General features: G+C 41.8%; 1 protein-coding gene across 3 annotated transcripts in view; it reads left to right on the top strand.

The window, feature by feature from the left end:
- Window positions 1-21740, top strand: part of ARFGEF3 (ARFGEF family member 3) — a 201635-nt gene that overhangs the window by 23881 nt on the left and 156014 nt on the right. For 2 of the 3 annotated variants that reach the window (XM_059941111.1, XM_059941110.1), the window contains exon 3: window positions 18024-18105. The exons of the other annotated variant lie outside the window; for it this stretch is intronic. In XM_059941111.1, the coding sequence (XP_059797094.1) occupies window positions 18024-18105 (82 nt within the window). The remainder of the gene's footprint in view (window positions 1-18023; window positions 18106-21740) is intronic. 3 annotated transcript variants of the gene reach the window in all.

Raw genomic sequence — 21740 nt, 5'->3', positions numbered from 1 at the left:
AACAGGTAAATGGTTTAAAACAGGAGAGTAATTTTAATCACCTTTTCAGATAATTGTGAAAATTCTTTTTTGATAAACTCCACTGTATACTCCTAAGAGATTGAGAATGAAAAGTTTTGAACTTATGGACCTTCTGACAAGATCTCAGGTGTCTAGGCTATACTTTGAGAACCATTTCTCCCCATTTCAGAAGCCAGAATCTCAAATCATTCATTCTTCGGAGTCACCAACTCTTCCTCGTACCTGAGAACAGAAGCTGCTCTCAGCCCTACCTTCTCAGGACCTTGCCTTGGCCCCCAAAGCTTTAGGCTTGCACAGCAAGCATGCGGTTATGCTTTGGAGGGAGGTGGCTCTCTGTTCTCCTGCCTCACAGGCCTGTGGAACTGCCCCCGGATTCTTTTTAGAGCCACTAGCCGTGGAAATTGCCCCATCACAGTCCTGCAAACAATGTCCTCCTTATTGAGGTCTTATGAAGATTACATAAGATATCAAATAAGACAGTACTTTGCAGAATATACAACAAATCACAAGAGAAACTTCCCTCTGATGAAATAGGCTCTCGGTGTTTTGGCAGTTTGTAGCAGGATTAAGGGTTTTTTGTTTTGTTTTGTTTTTTCCGGTCCTGAGTTTCAAAGTGTGATTTTAGAGTGGAAAACAAAGTTCTGGGAACAAAGGAGCAGATAAGAATCCGGATTTAAGTGTTATTTCTGGTTTCCAAGAATACAAAGAGGCCTAATTGGCCCTTGGGAATTACAAACAAATCAGCCCAAGTTGGCAAGATCTGGAAAACTGCACTGTGGCCCTTGTAAATGTTCTTTAAAATAAATTCTGGCATCTGAAATAGGGAACTGGAACCATCATTTTTCTGCGGATCAGAAACCTTTGGTTGCCTAACCACCCCCTACCCCCAGCAGGCCTGCTTGGGTATCAGGAACTGCCTCTGTTATCAGCCGTGTGCTTCAGAGGGGGCTGCCCCATTGCAGGCTGGGCTGTCTGGTGTGGCCATGGGCTTGCCCCACATCCCGTGTATCAGAATGGAGTGTGAGACGGATGCTGTCTCAGTCCTGTCAAGGTGAAGTTCTTTCTTCCTCTGAAACTTGTCACATTTGAATGATGCTTGTAGCAACTACAGCTGCTTTGTCTCTGTGTCTCTGTCTCTTTATCCCACCCAGCCAGGGGATAAAGCTGACAAATCGAGGGTGGATTAGTAGAAGGATGGAAAGAACCTGGGTTCTTGGCTGTGCCTTGAGAGCATGGACTTACCTCAGCCTGGAGCCAGCCTGCCTCCTTGTTTAAGCCTCTTAGGGAGTTGGATTTCCTATCACTTGCAGCTGAAAGCACCCTCCCCAATACACTCTCCCTAAAGGAATCCCGTGACCCTCAGGGACACAGGGGTAGGAGGATAGCCCAGGTGAATGTGGCAGCTGTAACCTGAAGATCTATTGATGGGATCATTTTCCTCTTTTCTGGCTGTCGTTTGGCCATTTTGTTGTCCTTTTTATTTCTTCTGCAGGTCAAGTTGAAATTCTAAATTGAGTATTTGGTAACTGGTGGAATAGGAGAGCTGAAACATCTGTGGCATTTACAAGGCCTGGGGCCTTGGAGATGGGGCCAAGCTTCTCTCCCACACCCTGGGCACACAGGTGGATATCATAGCCTTGTCCCACTGCCACAAATAACTGATTTACTCGTGTGCTCCGCGAGTTAGACCCCAAACTCCGTCGTCTTTATACTCAGGGACCCTGGTCTATATAATGTGCCTGCCCCCCACAATACTGAAGGCTACCAATTATGGAGAATTGATCTATGCCAGGAATTGTACTAATGACTTTATGCATTGTCTTTATTAAATTTTACAACAAGTACAATAGGTTCTAATATAACCTATTTTTTAGTGATAAAACAGATTGGAGTGATAAAACCATTTGCTTGAAGTCGCACAGCTAATATGTGATAGAGGTTCAAATACAGGTCTGACTTGAAAATTGTTCATTTAACTAACATATTCTATGTCTTTGATGCATGTTTGCTGAATACCTGTCATTTAGATGTGTTAGAATAGGAATGAACGTTGTCCCTATCTATTCCTTCATTTCCCCTTTCCCCTTTGGAAAAATGTGTCGAGAGAGAAGGCATATATGCAATTATTTGAATACTGGCTCTTCTCTAGGAATAGGCTTTATCACAGTGTATAGGTTATGAATGCCTTCAGTGGTAAGTAGTGGAAAGTCTAACAGAAGTTAAACGAGATAGGGCTTATTTCCCTCATATACTATGCAGTCTGGAGTTAGGCTTTCAGCACTGGTATGTCCAGGATTCTGTTGGCCTTCCATTATAGTTGGCTCTTCGTACCACAAAAAGGCTGTTGCAGCTCCAGTCATCACATCCTAATCCAAGACAGAAGGCAAAAAAACTGAAGGCAGAAGGGCAGTGCCAGCTAAACAGGTTTAGTCCTTTATATCAGGAAAGCAAAAGGTTGTTCAGAGCCACAGGGGAGGCTGAAAAGTTGGAAACAGGATTCTCCGGAAAGGCTTAGATGAATCTTGATCTACCAGTTGAGGCTGACCATGCTGTCAGTCAAAACAAAGTTGGAATCTAGTTGCTAAGGCTGCTAACACTGCCAACCACACATTTCAGAGAAGTAGAGGCTTTTAGAATTTGAAGAGGTGATAGAGAGATCCCCATCTTGCAGATAAGACAGCTGAGACTTGAAAAGAAGGCAGGTATCTGAGCCAGGACGAAAGAGGGTTTCCTTAGAGTTTACTCTCCCCAGTACACCTCTCCCAGTACACCTCCCTGATACTTCTATAAAGTGTTTGCTTTCAAAGCCGTTTCATATCTCCTACTCAGTTTATCCTTCTCATCCTTTTGAAGGGGGCTGGGAAGGGCAGACCCTTCCCAGTTTCTTGTGAGTAGAAGCGACGTCCCAGAGAGAGCTCAGCAACATGCCCAGGATTATACCCTGTGTTTGTTGGCCAAAACGAAATCATAAATCTCCAGGTTGGGCCAGAGTTAACAGACTTCATTGCCCCCCACGATACTGTGATCTTCCCTACGGCCTTCACACTTACACCAGAGCAGGGGCGCTCCCTGCTCAGACACCCTGAGCTTTCATTTGGGCAGGTCCGGCTGCCTTGGCATGCCAGCAGAAATGCCTCCGGGGATGACTGGGTGGCGCTCAGCCTGCATAGGGACATTGGGTCCTTCTTTGTCCCCAGGGAGAGAGGACAGCCACCCACTGTGGCTGTGAGAGTGGTGATGAGTAAGGGCCCATAAACTTGAGTCTGAATGTTTATTTCCCCGGTTGATTTGACCCTGTCTTTCAGCTGCAGGGTTCCTGGTCATTTTGATCCTGTTCAGCATGTTCCTGCTGTGATATAGACAGTGGGTCAGGTCACCCTAGTAACAGGGCATCTTGTGCAGCTGGAAGTGTGTTTATGTGGTCGAGTCAGTTACTCTCCGTTTTCTGAATGGGGGTCCTTTCATTACCTCGGAAAAGGAGAGATTCTTTTCTTTAGCTAGAAGAATCTATATAGTGGGATTTTTACCGATAAAAATAGTAATTATAGCAGAATCATAGTTATAGTGTTTAAAATATGTGAATACTTGATAAATTCATTGACAAATTTCCCTTTCTGCCATATGAACATCTTTATCAGCCTTGAGGACCTTAGCTTGTTTCCACTGATTTTGTGGGATATGTAGTTTTGCAAACTCACTAAGTCTCTATTTGGATTTAGGGCATTTACAGCCAAGACTGTTGTGAATGGCTGTGTTGCATTTGTTCTTTGTGACCTCTGATGGATAAGCGTGCCAAGAATAATAACACCAGGAAGACTTATGTGAACGCCCATGGGAAGGAGGATCTGGACGGCCCTCCTGTTTAGTCACAGCTCAGTCCTTTGCAGTCCCATTGTCATGCCCTGGATTGGGATTGGTGTCAGACTGCTCTTACTGTCTTGGTTTCCTGTCTTCTGGTCTTTAAAAATTTCACTAAGAGGACAGTCTGCTACTGTTTCTTCCCTTCAGTGCATAAAAAAATACTGGGCATTTGTTTTTCTTCCAGTGCATGTTGCATTTAGGAAGGTCATGCAGTTATAGAATAGATATTACCTTGAGAGGAATAAAGTAGCCCATGGCTGATGTATGGTAAATAAAACTGCCTACAGGGTGAGCATGTTTAAGGCAGTTTAAAACAGGCTGAAAGACACCTTGCCACAGTCTGAAAACTGCAACTTTCAATTTGGCACTATAATGCCAATAACAAACCCAACCTTTAAAAATAAATTTAGTCCCAGTCTTGTCTTCACATCAGGTGAGGCCAGACATACCCGTTGAGTGGCTGATTAATGTAGGTCTTATTCAGCTGACTGTACAGGCTGGGAGAGGGAAAGTATAGAGTCTATAATGTGTTTAAAGCAGGCAGCTAATAAGGAACCAAACTAACCTTTTTTGGTGTTCACCCAAGACCTATTTTTTAAAAAGTGCTTGCAGGGCTGAATGTGTTGGGATATTCAGTTGTTGAAATACCACAAACATATTATTGCTGGGAGAAGTTGCTGCTTATGGGAAAATAAAATTTAACATCACTGTTCTCTGCCTGATGCTTATTGTCAAAATGAATTGCTTAAAGGGAGTCATCTGTGTACGTGGATGGCTGAAAGTGATTTCCGATGCCTGTGGAGAAAAGAGCTGCAGCGCTTTAAACAGGGGATAGAGACTGTAACTTCAAAATATAAAAGGTTTCATTCTGCCCCCGCCAGCTTTATTGAGGTGTAATTGACAAATAAGATTGTATATATTTAAGGTGTACAGTGTATTGATTTGATATATGTATACATTGTGAAATGATTACCATAATCAAGTTAATCAACACATCCAACACCTCACATAGTTGGTGTGTGTGTGTATCGTGAGAACACTTAAGATCTACTCTCTTAGCAAGATTCAAGTATACAAGATTCAAGTATACATACAGTACAGTATGTACTCCTCGGGGCGAAGGGAACATTCCCACCCAGAGCCCACCCTGCACCCTCAGCTCATGCTCTGAGTACTTGAGACTTAAGAGTTCCCTACTTAGGTTATGCTGAGCCTCATTCTAGAAACAGCATGTGGGCCCTTTCCCCACCTCTATCTTTGGGAATGTGCATCTCTAGGCTTGAGGCCTGGCCACAGGGCAGCTGTTTGCATGGGTTGTGGTCTGAGATTTGCCTGCAGTCTGGGATGTCCATACCTGTGCCCACGAGACCTCTCCTGGGGCAGGACAGAGCCAGGGGTTCGAAGAGAAGGGGGTTGGCCCAGGCGTCTTCAGGAGTGCTGAGAAGGTTAGGCTGGCAATCAGCAATGTTTCTAATGTAGCTTCTTATCTAATCATCACAGTGCTTCTCAAGGTAGGTAATGTTACTTCTGTATTTTGAGATGAATAAAATGAGACTTGAAGAGGTTGAAAACTTAGTGCACAAGTTGTAATTGGCAGAGCCTAAATTTGAACCAGATTAGTTTGACTCCAAAATTTTTTCCATGATATTTTTATCCATTTTCCACATTGTAGCCAGAGTTCCATTTTGTATAGAAAATGTCTGAGATCACCTTATTCCCTTGATTAAAAATCTTTTATTAGCTCTTTATTTTCAATTGGCTAAAGACCAGTCTCTCTGGCGTCGCATGCGAGACCCTTCAAAACCTGGTTCAAATCTACTTTGTCAAACTCATTTCTCACCAGTCTTCCCACCATGACTTATTGGGTCATAATTGTACTTGAGCTGTTCCATGAATCCACTCTGCCTTTGCACTCACAGTCTCAGCTGGGTATGTCCTTTCCCTCTTCCTCACCTGGCTGACCAAGTCCCATACTGTCCCCTCCTTTTTCAGGGCCAAATGAGTATCACCTCGTGCATGAAGACATTTGAATTTTTCTAGATAGGATCTCTCCTGCCCCTATTATATACTTCTGTGGTTGTGTATACCTTAATACAGGTGCCTATTACTTTGTACCTGTGTTATCTCCCTTAGACAGTGGGTTCCTTGTGGGCAGGAACTTTGTCTCATTCATCATTATGCCCAATGCTTCATACAGAGCCTGGATGTCTAGTAGGCTACATAAATATTAAAATAAAAAATCCTTTTATTACTGAACATCTTACAGACTTCTCAAAGATTATTCGCCATTGAGGAATACAAATTTTGGTTCTGACATTTGTGTTGATTTGCTAATAGACTGGTTTTACAGGCGCTTTGACATCATAACTGGAAATTTCTATCTCACAGAAAAATGTAACTTGACATTTAACCCTACCGTTTTGCTGTCGTGACATTTAAGTGGTGAGGAGTCATTATAATAAATGTATACACATTATTGGTGAGCTTTAATAGGCCAGTGAGTTCTGAATAGAATGTAAAGAAATCACAGTTTTGTCTCAAAGGGATTAGTTTTTGTTTTTTTTGGTTTTTTTTTGTTTTTTTTTAATTAATTAATTTACTTATTTATTTATTTTTGGCTGTGTTGGGTCTTCGTTTCTGTGCGAGGGCTTTCTCTAGTTGCGGCGAGCGGGGGCCACTCTTCATCGCGGTGCACGGGCATCTCACTGTCGCGGCCTCTCTTGTTGCGGAGCACAGGCTCCAGACGCGCAGGCTCAGTAGTTGTGGCTCACGGGCCTAGTTGCTCCGCGGCATGTGGGATCTCCCCAGACCAGGGCTCGAACCCGTGTCCCCTGCATTAGCAGGCAGATTCTCAACCACTGCGCCACCAGGGAAGCCCCCTAGTTTTTGTTTTTTAAGTTACCTGTTTTTGGTTATATAGGCGTTTCTGAATGATGTTTATTGCATAGACTTACTGTTTTTCAAGAGGTAACTACCATTTGCATAAAGTTATCGGCACATAAAAAAGATGATGTTGTGGTATGGCTCATTTTCTCTTCTTCCCTAAGATTTGAGTATTCGAGTTAGAAGTCTTATTTGTTCTAGTGGTTTCTCCCTACTTGCCCCTCCGCGACAGAGATTCTGGGCAGAGTCTTGCCTCTAGATTGCCTTTCAGAGCATTTTCATCATGAAAAAAATCATTAATTAACAAAATGCCTGTGGTTCCATGTTCCAGGGCAGGGCAGGGCAATTCCCATCGGCATGTTTCATTCTGTTAGCATATTCACACTGTAAACCTGAAAGCTTGATTGGAAGAAAACATGCCATAGAAAGAAGCAAAATTAATTTAAGCATACTGATTTTAGATACTTGTGACTATGGTAATTATATCAATACTTGAGGGTCATAAGCAAGCCTATTTTCAGCCACAAAGGTTTTGGGGAGAAGAAAGAATTCAGTAAGTGTTTGAAAGATGCTAAGGAAATGTCTTTGGGGAAAGAGAAACTATTCCAGGAATATTGCCCAGCTTTTGATAAAGTGGGAAGGGTAGTGACTTGATGAAGAGATGAAGTTAGCACAGAGGAAATTCAGGAAGGATTAGATTGAAGCCGTTACTGGAAACACAGCCCTTGAGGATGCTAGGCCAGAGCTTTGAAGGAAAGGGGGCGTGTGTTTATGCACATACAGGCTAGCGTCACTTCTTCTCTATTTCTAAAGGTAATATATTTTATTATTGAAAGATTTTTAAATGTTGAAACATGTAAATAATAAAACCAAAACCATCCATGTTCCCAAAAGACTGAGATATATTCCAGAGGGGTTTTGAGGAATTTCTTTCCAGCCTCAGTCCCTTTCTCCTCCACTCACTTGTGTGTGTATATAACTTTTTAATTCAAGTGTAGGACCATGGTATGGTATATTTTCTACATTGTATTCTCATTTTAAATTTCTTCGACATAACATTTTCAAAGCATTTTCCTGTGTTAATAAAAACTTTTCAAGATACTTTAAATTATTGTACATTATTCCATTTCAGAGATGTACCAGAATTTATTTAACATTATTTACATTATAAATGAAACTACAGATAAATCTCTGCACCTGAAACTTTGCTGTATCTCTGATGATTTCTTTAGAAAAGGTTCATACAATAGAAAATCCTAGGTCAGAGCATACTAATATTTTTAAGCTCTTGAGATACATTGACAAATTGTTTTTGATGACAGAATTAAAGAGTAAAATCTTTCCATGGTGCCACAGGAAGTGGTTATATGAGGAACTGATAAGTGTGTTGATGGAGGTGAGGAGGGGTTTATAAGTGGAAAAATGTAAAAGTTCACGTGTGAATGATTGATGCGGGAGATAAAGTGAGGAAGTATAAGGATGGATTGACCATGGACAGAAAGGAGTTTCTTTGTGAAGGGTGCTTCACAGGCTTGCTGTGTGTGAAATGCTTAACCAGGTCTTGGAACAGGTGTGAGATTGACAAATGGTAACCATTCACGTCACATGCTGTTAAGGAGCTTGAGTTCAGGGGTCCAGCGCTGCTCCAGCCCTTGTCCAGGAGTGACTGGTCCTCTCTCCCTTTCACTTCCCTCATCAGTAAATGTCGGTAACATTCGTCCTTCCTCGTTGGGTTGGTGTGCAGCTTAGATGAAATTGTGTGCCTAGGCCCTTAGCCTGGTGTGTGGCACACTAAGGCTTTAACAATTGACACTTCTGTGACATCCACTGTTGCTCTCCCTTGTATCAGTTAGTAATCCTCTGGTTGAAAGTGACAGAACACTCCATCCAAAGAGAAAAGCCAGTATGTTGTGTCCAACACAGAGTGTTGTATCCAATGGAATGGGAATGTCACTTGATTTGGTCTTTTTTTTTTTTTTTTTACCAGACTTGTTTTTTTTTTTTTTTTAAATAAATTTATTTATTTATTTTTGGCTGTGTTAGGTCTTCGTTTCTGTGCGAGGGCTTTCTCTAGTTGCGGCGAGCGGGGGCCACTCTTCATCACGGTGCGTGGGCCTCTCACTATCGCGGCCTCTCTTGTTGCGGAGCACAGGCTCCAGACGCGCAGGCTCAGTAGTTGTGGCTCACGGGCCCAGTTGCTCCGCAGCATGTGGGATCTTCCCAGACCAGGGCTCGAACCCGTGTCCCCTGAATTGGCAGGCAGATTCTCAACCACTGCGCCACCAGGGAAGCCCTTTTACCAGACTTGTTTATATTTATAAGCTCAACCAATCTTTAAATGGCCTTTATGTTACACTTCTTAGGCATTTTCCGCTTATTTCTTTGTTCGTTTGTTTACTCATTCATCCATTCAGAAGGTGAATGTACACATTTACACTTGCCCCTATCTTGAAAAGGAATGATATCTGTTTTCCTCTGTTCTTTACTCAGTGCCATGTGCAGGGCCCCAGACATAATAGATGCTCAGTAGTTGTTAAAAAAAATCAAGAACAACCTCCTTATGATTAATGTGGACTTTATTTTCTCCTTTTTTTCCTCTAGGGGGAAAAAAAGAAAATCTTTAGTGTTTTTCCCCCAATTACATAGAATTTATATCTTTTGGTAGAAGTAGTAGTATTGATAATTCTAGATTGCAGGTGAAAATACCAAGCCACCTTTAATTTTTTTCAAAGATATATAAGCTATGGGGATATAATATACACCATGGTGACTATAACAATACTACATTATATATTTGAAAGTTGCTAAGAGAATAGATCTTCAAAGTTCTCATCACAAGAAAAAAAATTGTAACTCTGTGAGGTGATTCTTGTTAACTAAACTTATTGGGGTCGTTATTTTGCAATATGTACATATATCAAATCATTTTGTTGTACACTTTAAACTTCTACAATGTTATATGTAACTTACGTGCCTCAATAAGTCATTGGAAAAAAATTTTTTTCAAAATGAATAAAAATTTACTCTTATAAATTATCTTCTTGACCTATTATGTTTTATATTTTTTAAATATTGCAAGAATATTAAAATGAAGAAGATAAACCCATTTCCCTATTACAATAATATACCAAAATGTTTTCATATTTTTGTTGCTTTCTATTCTTTTACAGCTTATTTTTTAATTAGACATGTCAAATAGCAAAGATAAAAATCTAGATAGTATTTAAAATTTTTCAGGTGATTGATAACCTACTAAATTGTCTGCAGTTGTCCTCTCATTACAAAAACCTATTAGCATAGTGAGGCCCATCAGGTAAATGGAGGTTTACTTTATAAACAAGAAGTGTACATATAATTGCTAAAAAGAACACTTGGACTGTTGATGTAAGTGCCAGGAAGAAAATGAGTTCCATGTTTAATATTTTCTCTGTGTATGTGCAGATTCACTCACATATTTGAGCTGAACAGGAGAAGAAAATGCTGTGATGTTAACTTGTGAGGAGTCCAGTGACTTTGTGGCTTTATGAATATTTTCTTCAGATTATATCAGTATACTCTAGAGTTATTATATGAAAATTAATACAGATAGAAAGAAAATGAAAGATCCCCCATGCCACTCTCTGGACATACCCATGGTCAGCATTCAGCCCAGCTCTTTTCTTTTTTTTTTTTTTTTTTTAATTTATTTTATTTATTTATGGCTGTGTTGGGTCTTCGTTTCTATGCGAGGGCTTTCTCTAGTTGTGGCAAGCGGGGGCCACTCTTCATCGCGGTGCGCGGGCCTCTCACTGTCGCGGCCTCTCTTGTTGCGGAGCACAGGCTCCAGACGCGCAGGCTCAGCAGCTGTGGCTCACGGGCCCAGTTGCTCCGCGGCATGTGGGATCTTCCCAGACCAGGGCTCGAACCCGTGTCCCCTGCATTGGCAGGCAGACTCTCAATCACTGCGCCACCAGGGAAGCCCCCAGCTCTTTTCTTAGGTAGTGCCCTAATTAATTTTCATTGTTGTGTGTCTCTCTGTATTGTTTGGATTTTGTAATGTACATGTATGCCTTTTATAATGAAATATAATAAAAGTATATTTTGAGGGAAAATATGATCATAACCATATTATATTATTTAGGATTCTTTTCTAAAAAATTTTTATTGAAATATAGTTGATTTACAATGTCGTGTTAGTTTCAGGTACACAGCAAAGTGATTCAGTTATACATATATACGTATATCCTTTCTCAGATTCTTTTTCCTTACAGGTTATTACAAGATATTGAGTATAGTTCCCTGTGCTGTACAGTAGGACCTTGTTGGTTATCTATTTAGGATTCTTTTTAACAGAGTGAATCATGTAAAATTATGGATATTCAACCCTTTCCGATGTACAGAAAATGGAAGTTTCGTATGTTCTACTTAATAATCGCAATAGGCTTGCTAAGGCATCTCGAAATCCTGCAGGAGAAATGGGATTTTATGTTGTTCACAGTTGTATCCCTAGGACCTAGAACAGTTCCTGAAGGATGAATCTAATCTTTGTTGCGAAATATAGAGGTTACTGATGAAGATAATTTCATAAAAATAGGAGTGAAAATAGAAATAAAATGGAAACATTTTAACTGCACTGCAGAGAAAATCAATTAAGGAAACAATTCAGTTCCAATTGGCTCAGTGAATTGGCTCTGGCGAAAGCTTAGTCAATGAAAATTCATCAGTGTTGATGCAAACTGTTTAAAGCATCGGTATTTATAAACACAAATAATATCCCAAGTGTCACAACAAGAGGCTGAAAAACCTTCTGTACTCAAACTAGGAAAGGTCATGATTACTAGGAAAAGTGATGGCTGAACCCAGCAGCTAGATCCAAAGCCACATTTATCCCACTCATCCAAACTGTATATACCTTTCCATAACTGCATTCATAACTACATTCCAACTGTCAAATGTAACACATTGCTTCATGAATGACCCTCACAGTAAGATAATTTACATTACTTATTTGATGTCTGTCCCCATTCTTTTAAACGGGTGGACATCTGGATTGCTGTTTGTAAAGCAGGGTGCCATATGCCACAGTTGGTGGGGAGCTGTCGGCTGGCGGAGGCCAGAGAACAGGGGTTTTAAAGACAGATGGTCTAAATTTAAATCACAGCTCTGTCATTTACAAACATGTGGCCTTGGACAGGTAATCTAGTCTCCCTTAGTTTGTTTTGTCAACAGTTAAATCTCTACATAATAAAATAGTAAATATGACGGTGTGAACATGGTACTTGGGACATACAGGCCACTGATATTCAATCAGAGCCATGGTTATTATGTGAAGGAATCCAGACAGTAACTGAAAAAATGGCTTAGATCATAGAATCCTAGAAGTATACAGTATAAGCAGACCTCAGAAATCTAAGGTATCTTTGTGCTCCATCCCATGTAGTGCATCAAAGAGGAAGCAACCTAAAATTCAGAAACAGATTTGGTTTTACATGAAGTTCATTTTTGTGCTCATTATTGAAAGGTAATTTTTGGTAAATCCTATCTGTTCCCCTATTCACCCACTTTAATTTCCCTTTGTCCATTGTTATCTTCCAGCCCAATAAAGCTGGTCTGTGAACCATGACAACACAGTTAAGGAGAGAGACTCAGTCTCCTTGACACAACCAGACACTGTCATGGGATAATGTCTTCCTTGTGCATGTGCAGAGCTGCTAATTATTCTTCTTTAAGAAATAATGACATGCCAGGGCATGAAACCTGGGGCCACTGTCCATATTTAATTAGGCAAGAGTGATCTCGCACATGCTCGTGCATAAAAAATAATCACTTCATGTAACTGAATGTTGGTTTTGGTATGCCCTTTCCCCAATTAGGCATCATCTAGCAAGATCAAAAGGTGATTTATTCCAAGATGGTCTGTGCAGAGGGGACTGAGTGTGTGCCACGTTGCATCTTCATTATAAATTTCATCCTGAGACTCAATTAACAGGCCTGTTATTCTCTTTTATTAAAATCACTTTAAAAAATTAAGGCAGCAGGGTTTTTATGGTACCACAGAGCAAGCAGTGAAATCAGTGTGCCCCGCGTGTGTTCGTTTCCTGTCGAAGTCGTGATCTGAGGCTCATGACACTCATCTCGGGGACTGCTGGGACTGAGGCGCTGCGAGGCCTTGGATCCTGAGGACGGTTAGTCCTCCCTCTCACCTCCTACACACACACACGCGCACACACACACACACCCCCACACACCCACACCCACCCATCCACCCACCCACCTCTCTGCTTTAGGGCTCAGTGTAACATCACTTCAAAGCTTTTCATCCTAGTGGAACCCTGAGCTCAGCCAGGGAACATGGCCCACTTCTCTTACACAGACACGGAAGTTTCTGCCGTGTTGGGCAGGTCCCTTCTCCAGAAAGCAGGGGCTCTTAACTTGGGATCTATGTGGAGTTAGGGCTTGGGGGGGCCTGTGAATCCCCTGAAATTACTTGCATGCTTCTCTAGGAAGAGGATCTTTTTGTGTTCATGATCCAAAAAAGCTTAAGAAACAGAACTATCCTAGCTTTGCTCTGATCTTTTGACACCAAAGGGTGTTGGAAGAAACTTGGTCTTGGGAGTGAGACAGATTTCCGTTTGAATTGTCTCCGATAGATTTTAGCCATGTAACGTTGGGCAGGCTGTGAACCCTCTCTGAATCTCCATTTTCTCAAATGTAGAACGAGGGTAAGAATGCCTATTTTAAGGTTACAGTGACTGGTAGACTTTTCATCCCATGAATAAAATGAAAGCAAGTATCTGTTCTGTCTTGTTCCTTGTCGGGTCTTTACAAGCATCCATGACGGTGCCTTGCACACAGCAGGCACTCAAATGTTGGTTGGATGGATAGTTGGATGGATGGAGTGCCTTGGTTTAGTACCCAGATGAAGTCTGTCAGTCTGCTTCCTCAAAGCACTGATTTTCCGAGAGAAATCTGTCTTGCTAAGACCCTCCCAGGACATGTGCTCTATGTCCTTTGCAAAATCTTTCTGGATACTATGACAAGATGAGATAGACCTTCTTATTCTATACTGAAAATCATGGTCTTTGCTGGGCCTTTGTCTATATCAGGGCTGGGCAACTAGCCTGTAGGCCAAATCTGGCCTGTTGCCTGTTTTTGTAAATAAAGTTTTCTGTTGTTTTTTAATAAATTTATTTATTCATGTATTTAGTTTTGGCTGTGTTGGGTCTTTGTTGCTGAGCGCGGGCTTCTCATTGCGGTGGCTTCTCTTGTTGCGGAGCACAGGCTCTAGGCACGCGGGCTTCAGTAGTTGTGGCACTTGGGCTCAGTAGTTGTGGCTCATGGGCTCTAGAGCGCCGGCTCAGTAGTTGTGGCGCATGGGCTTAGTTGCTCCACGGCATGAGGGATCTTCTTGGACCAGGGCTTGAACTTGTGTCTGCTGTACTGGCAGGCGGATTCTTAACCACTGTGCCACCAGGGAAGTCCTGTAAATAAAGTTTTATTGGAATGTAGCCATGGTTATTGATTTACATGTTGTCTCTGACTGCTTTTGTGCTATAGCAGCGTTGAGCACAGAGACCGTATGGTCTTCAAAGCCTAAAATATTTTTTATCTACCTCTTTATGGAAAAAGTTTTCCAATCCCTGATATATATTTTCTGTACTCTTTACTATAACCCTGCAGGATTGGTCTTAAGATGCTCTTGCTGTGGATTGGGAAGCTAAGATTTTTTTTTTTTAATATTTATTTATTTGGCTGCGTTGGGTCTTCGTTGCTGCGCGCAGGCTTTCTCTAGTTGTGGCGAGCTGGGGCTACTCTTCGTTGCGGTGCGGTGGCTTCTCTTGTTGCGGAGCATGGGCTGTAGGCACACAGGCTTCAGTAGTTGTGGCACACGGGCTCAGTAGTTGTGGCTTGCGGGCTCTAGAGCGCAGGCTCAGTAGTTGTGGCACACGGGCTTAGTTGCTCCGCGGCATGTGGGATCTTCCCAGCCCAGGGATCAAACCCGTGTCCCCTGCATTGGCAGGCAGATTCTTAACCACTGCGCCACCAGGGAAGTCCAGGAAGCTAAGATTCAACAGAGTTAAGTATATTAACTGAGATTGAACAATTTATAATTGTTAGGGTTTGAATCCAGGTCTGTGTGATTCCACAGCCCATAGTCCTTCCACTAAATGGTGATACCTTGCAATTGAACCAAAACCCAGCTGAACCAATTACATCTTCCAGTCCTTCCTGGTGACTACGCCTGGCACGGGGAACAGTTCAATGATGTCCCCTGGAATCGTGGTGGGACCTGGTAGTCCTGGCATTTGTCAGCAATCTGTTTCCGGTCTGCAATAGAAATTGTGTGAATGTAGAAGTAGGTAAGAGAGTGGAATGAGGATCTCAAGGACTGATACTGTCGATGGCAGAGCAATATGGGCGTGCTGTTGTTTATCTGCAAACATAATGCTGCTCCCTAAGGGTCAGGGGGTTCAGCATTCCAGGAAGGTCCTTGTTGCTGCTGAATGTGGCATCCACTCTTGTTTGGTGCCTTTGATGAGAAATGTGTAATACTTGTGCATTTTCAGCACACAACCACTCGACAGAGACTTTCACTGGCCCAGGCTATGAGACTGTTAAGAGTTTGGGACCTCCACACTTGCCCACTGCTACCATGCCCTCATTGGCAGATCTGACTCCAAAAACTGGAGATGAAAGTTCTTTCACAGTGAATTAAGCCTGGTGGAAATTTGATTGTTTCAACGGTTTCCAGATGAAGTTCTATGGCTCTTCTGTTAATTCCTCCATCAGCCCATTATTGCTCATTCTCACTTGACTTTCACCCTTCCAATTAATTTTTCCAAGCTTGTAAACTGGTTATGATTAAATAAAAGAAACAAAATTGGGAAAATTAGCTATTCCTGCTTTAACTGACTGCATAGCAGTGTTTTGCCTTATAACTGAGAGAAGCTGACGATAACCGTAACAGCGACAAAATTATAGCCACCCAACTGGAAGTAACACAGTTGGGTAATTTATCCACCTGTCAAAGGATGTACTAATGAAAAATGGCCGTAGTGTGAATCAATTTTCATATAAAAGTGGGGTATTGTAACTTGGGGATAGTGAGAAGGATTAGGAGGGCTTAATGCTCTTTCTGATAGTCTGGTTTTTTTCTTTGTGGCCGGCGTTAGGGGGAGTGTCTGGAACTCTCTCTCAATCTGTCATGGAGCTGCTGATGGAGGATTCCATGGAAAAGCTGCAGGGTGGGCAGGAAGGAATCAGAGCTATAATTAACTTTCTGTTTCACTGTGTTCTGCAACAGTGACCCTTATTCCTCCAGTGACGAAATCCCGTAGTCTTACCCTGTGGCTTTCATACTCTCTGAAGTCAATGAATCTTTCAGTTTATGCTGAAAGTATAAAACAGATAAAAATGGGGCTGCTCTGGTTTAAGTCAGGGTGGAGGAACCTGGTAAAACTAAGTAACATTTCATTTGTTGTGCCAGTGTAACTCTGTGGGGAAATAATGGGTTGATTAAAATTCTTGATCTATTGTTTAATTATTTAGAGTGAATGCTTCGTACAGAAAAATAGATTTCTCTTTGTAGCCCTTTTGGTTTATTCCTAACATATTTTAGGACCCAGTTATTTTTTTCTTAAGCTTCAAAATATGCAAGTAGTTCTCAAGCCATTTTTTTCGTCTTTCACTTGACGCCAGGTGCTTCTCATGGATCAAAGCTGTTGATAGTTTGTATTTCTGTCTTGGAAACATGTTTATATGGAATCTAAAAAAAAAAAAAAAGGTTCTGAAGAACCTGGGGGCAGGACAGGAATAAAGACACAGACATAGAGAATGGATTTGAGGCACAGGGAGGGGGAAGGGTAAGCTGGGACGAAGTGAGAGAGTGGCATGGACTTATATACACTACCAAATGTAAAATAGATAGCTAGCGGGAAGCAGCCGCATAGCACAGGGAGATCAGCTCGGTGCTTTGTGACCACCTAGAGGGGTGGGATAGGGAGAGTGGGAGGGAGATGCAAGAGGGAGGAGATATGGGGATATATGTATATGTATGGCTGATTCACTTTATTCTACAGCAGAAACTAACACACCATTGTAAAACAATTATACTCCAATAAAGATGTTAAAAAAAAAAAATCCATCACAGGGACTTCCCTGGTGGCGCAGTGGTTAAGAATCCGCCTGCCAATGCAGGGGAAATGGGTTCGATCCCTGGTCCAGGAAGATTCCACATGCTGTGGAGCGACTAAGCCCGTGTGCCACACTACTGAGCCTGCGCTCTAGAGCCCGTGAGCCACAACTACTGAGCCCATGTGCCACAACTACTGAAGCCCGCGTGCTCTAGGGCCTGCGTGTGGAAACTGCTGAGCCTGCGTGCTGCAGCTACTGGAGCCCTCCCACCTAGGGCCTGTGCTCCGTGACAAGAGAAGCCACTGCAATGAGAAGCCCGTGCACCATAATGAAGAGTAGCCCCCTCTCGCCACAACTAGAGAAAGCCTGCACAGTAACGAAGGCCCAACGCACCCAAAAATAAAATAAATTAAAAAATAAAAAGAATCCATCACAAAATTTAGGTCTCCCTGATGGAGACTAAAGGGCAAATTCATAAATTATAAGTGATTATTGAACAATTTGAATTGGGGGAGAAATTGACAAGTACATCAAATTTCAGTTTATATCCATGAGGCAGAGTAGTGGTGGTGATGCCCTCACTTGCCAGGTGGGGGAGAGGAATGAGCAAGGGATAGAAATCTAAATAAACAGTGTTTTCTAGAGTTATACACCCCAGGTGTACTGAATACAGGCAATTATATTACTTCTAGAAAGAGCAAGGCGTGTTCATGGACTGGTAAAGGACTTCCATGTGATGATTAGTTCACCAAAACAATTGTTTGAGAGTCCTTGTGTATGTTTTCTCTGTAGCCATCCTAAGAAGGTGAGCTACTGATGTGCTATGATTTTCTTTTTTTTCCTTTGGTCGCACAGCGCGGCTTGAGGAATCTTAGTTCCCCGACCAGGGATTGAACCCCCTGCAGTGGAAGTATGGAGTCCTAACCACTGGACCTCCAGGAAATTCCCAGGATATGCTATGATTTCTGCACAGCTTTTTTTTTTTTTTGCTGTGTTTTTTTTAACATCCATGTGCAGTTTCATTATTGGTCATAGTTTTGTGTACGTGTGTGGCGGCATTTGGGGGTGGGTGTACATAAGGCTTGGATTACTTGACTGCCAGCATCTCTGAGCTCATGTGTTGTCCTTATTTATGTGTTTGCCAGGGAGAAATGCCTGCTGCCTCTCCAATTGGCTTTGGAATCCAAGAATGTGAAGCTGGCCCAACATGCCTTGGCAGGGATACAGGTATGGCTCTGAGTGCAACAGGATGACAGAAATTGACAGACCACTTTGGCATTGAAAGAGCAAATAGTTAACGTTCTAAATACTAGCTGTTTAAAGACCCAGACAAAAATTTGATTGAACTGGGTAATAACCAGAGAGGATAACAGGATTTTCTTGTATTTACCAGCATTTCTCTGTGTACAGTATTATCTTGCTAAGCATTTGTTGTTCAGACACTGACTCATGGAGACTCAGCTAAGCCCACACAGAAATGAAATATTTTTTGTGACACCAAACTTTTAACAGAGTAAGGGCTCCCAAGAGAGATGCTTCCAGTTCTATACCAACTCAAATCTTATATGCATTCAAGTTCTCTGGGTCTGTGTCAGGAGCAATGATGGTAAGCTGGAAAGAGTTTGTTTTGTTTTCTGTTCTACAGTTAAGTTGGTGAATGGATTAATGTGTTTTGTTTCCAGAACAAGATTGGGAAGAAAAAAGAAATTTTGTCTAGTCAGAAAAGTCAAATTGCACAAATGCATTTCCTGCTCTGAACATTTGTTCATTTTGTTTTACACCGTACATAATAGGTCTAATTCCAAAGGTGCAAAGTTGTTGGCTGTATAGATACATTGACTTCTTAAGTGGTTTGGTATGTGAATGACAAGCACTGTGGAGTTCAAGCCTACGGGGTATTCTTTCATCATGACCGGGTATTGGTGGCATTTGTTGGATGTCTTCTCACATTACTGTTTCATCGTTAACTCTTTAAGTTCAGAGAGGTCTCTAATACCTTTAGAGAAATAAATATGAAAGAGTAAGAAAATTACAACTCTTTTTTTCCCTAGAAGATTGGAATTAGAGGATGTATATCTCAATATGCAATAGCATTAGAAATTCTTAAACATTTAAAAAAATTTTAAACAATGTTATTAAAAACTCTTCTTTTCTCCAAAGTAATTGGGCCAACTTTAAAAATGAATGGGGGACTTCCCTGGGGGCGCAGTGGTTAAGAATCCGCCTGCCAATGCAGGGAACACAAGTTCGAGCCCTGGTCTGGGAAAATCCCACATGCCACGGAACAGCTAAGCCCGTGCGCCACAACTACTGAGCCCGCGCTCTAGAGCCCACGAGCCACAACTACTGAGCCCACTCGCCTAGAGCCCATGCTCCGCAACAAGAGAAGCCACTGCAATGAGAAGCCCATGCACCGCAATGAAGAATAGCCCCTGCTTGCTGCAACTAGAGAATGCCCTTGCGCAGCGACGAAGACCCAATGCAGCCAAAACTAAATTAATTAATTTAAAAAAAAATGAATGGGAGTTTGTTTTGACCTGCCACTTATGTTCCCTTTTCTTTAGTAGTATATAGATTTTCCATTTAGTTACTTTTTTTTTTTTAACCCTCGAACACTCTTACATTACAGTATCATGTTTTCAATAATCGTGGGAACTTCACTGATCTGGGGGGCAGGGAGTCTTCCTCTCAGCATCCCTTGTGACCTCCCATTAACTTAAGGCATTTTTTAAGAGCTTTCTAGTCTTTATCACTTTAAGTAAAACCAGGTTTGTATATAAGCTAACTCTGGGCTGCCCTACATACATTACACGAGAGTCAAAAATCTCTTTTGAGAGAATACCTCAGAGATATTGTGGGTTCAGTTCCAGACCACCATAATAAAGCAAATATTAGAGTGAGCCACATGAAGGTTTTGATTTTCCAGTGCATATAGAAGTTATGTTTACACTATACTGTAGTCTCTTAAGTGTGCAATAGCATTATGTCTAAAAAAATGTACATACCTTAATTAAAAAATACCTTATGGATAAAGAATGCCAGCATCATTTGAGCCTTCAGTCAGCTGTAGCAGTAACATCAAAGATCACTGATCACAGATCATCGTAACAAATACAGTAATAATGAAAAGGTTTAAAATATTAGAATTACCAGAATTACCAAAATGTGACATAGAGACACGATGTGGGCAAATGCTATTGAAAAAATGGGGCCAGTAGACTCGATTGACACACGGTTGCCACAAACCTTCAATTTATAAAAAACACAATACCTGTGAAGTGGAGTAAAGCTAAGTGCAATAAAATGAGGTATAGCTGTATAGACAAATTCAGGGAGTCCTAAGAAGAAGGTTTAAAATACTTGTTTTCTGGATCTGCAGTGACATTCAGCTAGAAGAGGGAGTCATTACCCTGGATGAATCAGAATTCCAGAAATTCTTCATGGCTGCAACCCTATGCTGCATCGGACAAGGACAAATTTAATAGGGATAAATATAAAATCCATCCTACACTAGGGTCTCAAAAATCAATTGCCCCAGGACAGAATAGGGAAGAACAGCTTAATTGCAGCCTTTGTGAATGAGAAGTTTCTGGGTGAGTCAGCACAGAATGTGCTGTGACTTAGAACTAAGCTAATTGGATCTGAGAATGTGATTAAACTTCTGCATTACTGTTTTTTGTTTGGTTTTAGGCAATAAACAGATTTAATTATCTTACACAACTAGAATTATAGAGGTAAGCAATTCCAGGTTTGGAATAGGAGAGCAATGGTGCCACCAAAGACCGCACTTCTTTCTTTCCCCTCTGCCATCTTTTTATTATTATTATTTTTCAAAGACTTATTTTAGAGCAGTTTTAGATTTAGAGTAAAATTGAGAGGAAGGTGCAGAAATTTCCCATATACTCCCTCCCCCAACACATGCATAGCCTCCCACAGCATCAACATCACTCCCAGAATGGTACTTTTTTTTTAACCAAGGATGAACCTACACTGACTCATCATAATCACCCAAAGTCCATACATTTGCCTTCATATGCACTCTTGGGTGCTCCTGTCTGTACCAGCAGACCACCCTTGAAGTGTTACGTGCACACTGGAGGCCACATGTTAAGGAGGAGAGTGTCTGTGAAGCCATATCACGCAGAGAACATCCGATGGCGCCCGAGGAGGTTTAGTGTGGAGAAGAAGAGATTTAGGTGGACTTCATCGCTGACTTGAGATGTTTTAAAAGCTTAATCTGCGTGACTCCAGGGACAGATGAAGGCATAGAGGTGCTAGGCAGTGGGGTTTTGGTACAACCTCAGAAAGAATTTTATGAAAAGTAAGAACTGTTCTCAAATAGAGGAGAGCTATCCTGCGAGATGTAATGACTTCTGGGAAACCTCATGAAAGTGACTGTCTTCTTGTGTAGGTTTTTGTGGGATTGATTTTCTGATGGAATGGTATTAAGATTTGTAGATTCATGAATAATTCCTGGGTAAATGACAGCTCACATGAGGAAGTACAAAGGTAAATATTTGAAAAATTAACTCATCTCCAGGACCTTCTCCTTTCCTGTGACAAAGCTACATTCAGAACGGGCAAGTGTTGGGCTTCCCTGGTGGTGCAGTGGTTAAGAATCCGCCTGCCATTGCAGGGGACACGGGTTCAAGCCCTGGTCTGGGAAGATCCCACATGCGGCGGAGCAACTAAGCCCATGTGCCACAACTCCTGAGCCTGTGCTCTAGAGCCCACGAGCCACAACTACTGAGCCCATGTGCCTAGAGCCCGTGCTCCACAACAAGAGAAGCTACCGCAGTGAGAAGCCCGAGCACTGCAATGAAGAGTAGCCCCCGCTCACCACAACTAGAGAAAGCCCGCAC

This window comes from Balaenoptera ricei, chromosome 12, assembly GCF_028023285.1.
Source record: "Balaenoptera ricei isolate mBalRic1 chromosome 12, mBalRic1.hap2, whole genome shotgun sequence".
NCBI lineage: Eukaryota > Metazoa > Chordata > Mammalia > Artiodactyla > Balaenopteridae > Balaenoptera > Balaenoptera ricei.
The sequence above is the reverse complement of the archived record's forward strand: the minus strand, read 5'-3'. Positions and strand labels throughout refer to the sequence as shown.